Source organism: Myotis lucifugus, unplaced genomic scaffold (genome assembly GCF_000147115.1).
Source record: "Myotis lucifugus unplaced genomic scaffold, Myoluc2.0 scaffold_185, whole genome shotgun sequence".
Classification (NCBI taxonomy): domain Eukaryota; kingdom Metazoa; phylum Chordata; class Mammalia; order Chiroptera; family Vespertilionidae; genus Myotis; species Myotis lucifugus.
In genome coordinates, this window is record NW_005871233.1 from 2,184,152 (window position 1) to 2,184,792 (window position 641).

The following is a 641-nucleotide window of genomic DNA, read 5'->3' on the forward strand; positions in this document are numbered from 1 at the left end:
GCCCGGCCGGCGCCCCTGGCGGCCGGGGGCCCCTGAGCTCGGGACGTGCAGCGCGCGGCGCCTGGGAACTGCGCTTCTCTTACCGAAGCGCCGCTGCGAGCCGCCGGCCGCCGGGGCCACGTGCGCGCGCCTCTGCCGCTCGCGCAGTGCCTTCCTCGCGGTGCAGCCCGGGAACGCGCCCCTGCGCGCCGGGTGGAGGACGAGTGCGAGGCGCAGCGTGAGTCCTGAGTTCTGCCCCAACTCTTTTCCGGCCCTTCTTTAGCGCCACTCGCCGCCCCTGGGTCCCTTTTGCAACCCAGTTGCCGTCTTCAGGGAACTGGGGACTGGAGAACCCTCACCAGATACCCCAGAACCCCACTCCAGGAAACTAGGGAATGCCACCGACTGCTGCCCAGGCCCCACTCTAGTTTCACTCATGGGCCTTAGCTCCCTCCCATGATCCAGCTACCCGCTTCAGGAAAACTGAGGACCTTCGACTACTCTCCAGTCCTGCCTTGGCACTCCAGGCCCCTTTCCTCTTCCTAGCATTCTCTTTGCCCCAAATAGAAACCCCACACACATTTCCCATGCTGCTATCCCCCCTTCCTCCCCTAACCCACACCCATTTCCAGATGCTAGGACCAACAGAGCTCTTCTAATTC

The 641-nt window shown here is 64.4% G+C and overlaps 1 protein-coding gene across 1 annotated transcript in view; it reads left to right on the forward strand.

Moving 5' to 3' along the window:
- DLL3 (delta like canonical Notch ligand 3) overlaps window positions 1–641 on the forward strand; it is a gene marked incomplete at its 5' end in the record, with an annotated part of 8,085 nt that overhangs the window by 2,737 nt on the left and 4,707 nt on the right. Inside the window, 5 exon segments of the mRNA XM_023760569.1 lie at window positions 14–52; window positions 55–89; window positions 92–151; window positions 153–191; window positions 193–212. Of these exon segments, the coding sequence (XP_023616337.1) occupies window positions 14–52; window positions 55–89; window positions 92–151; window positions 153–191; window positions 193–212 (193 nt within the window).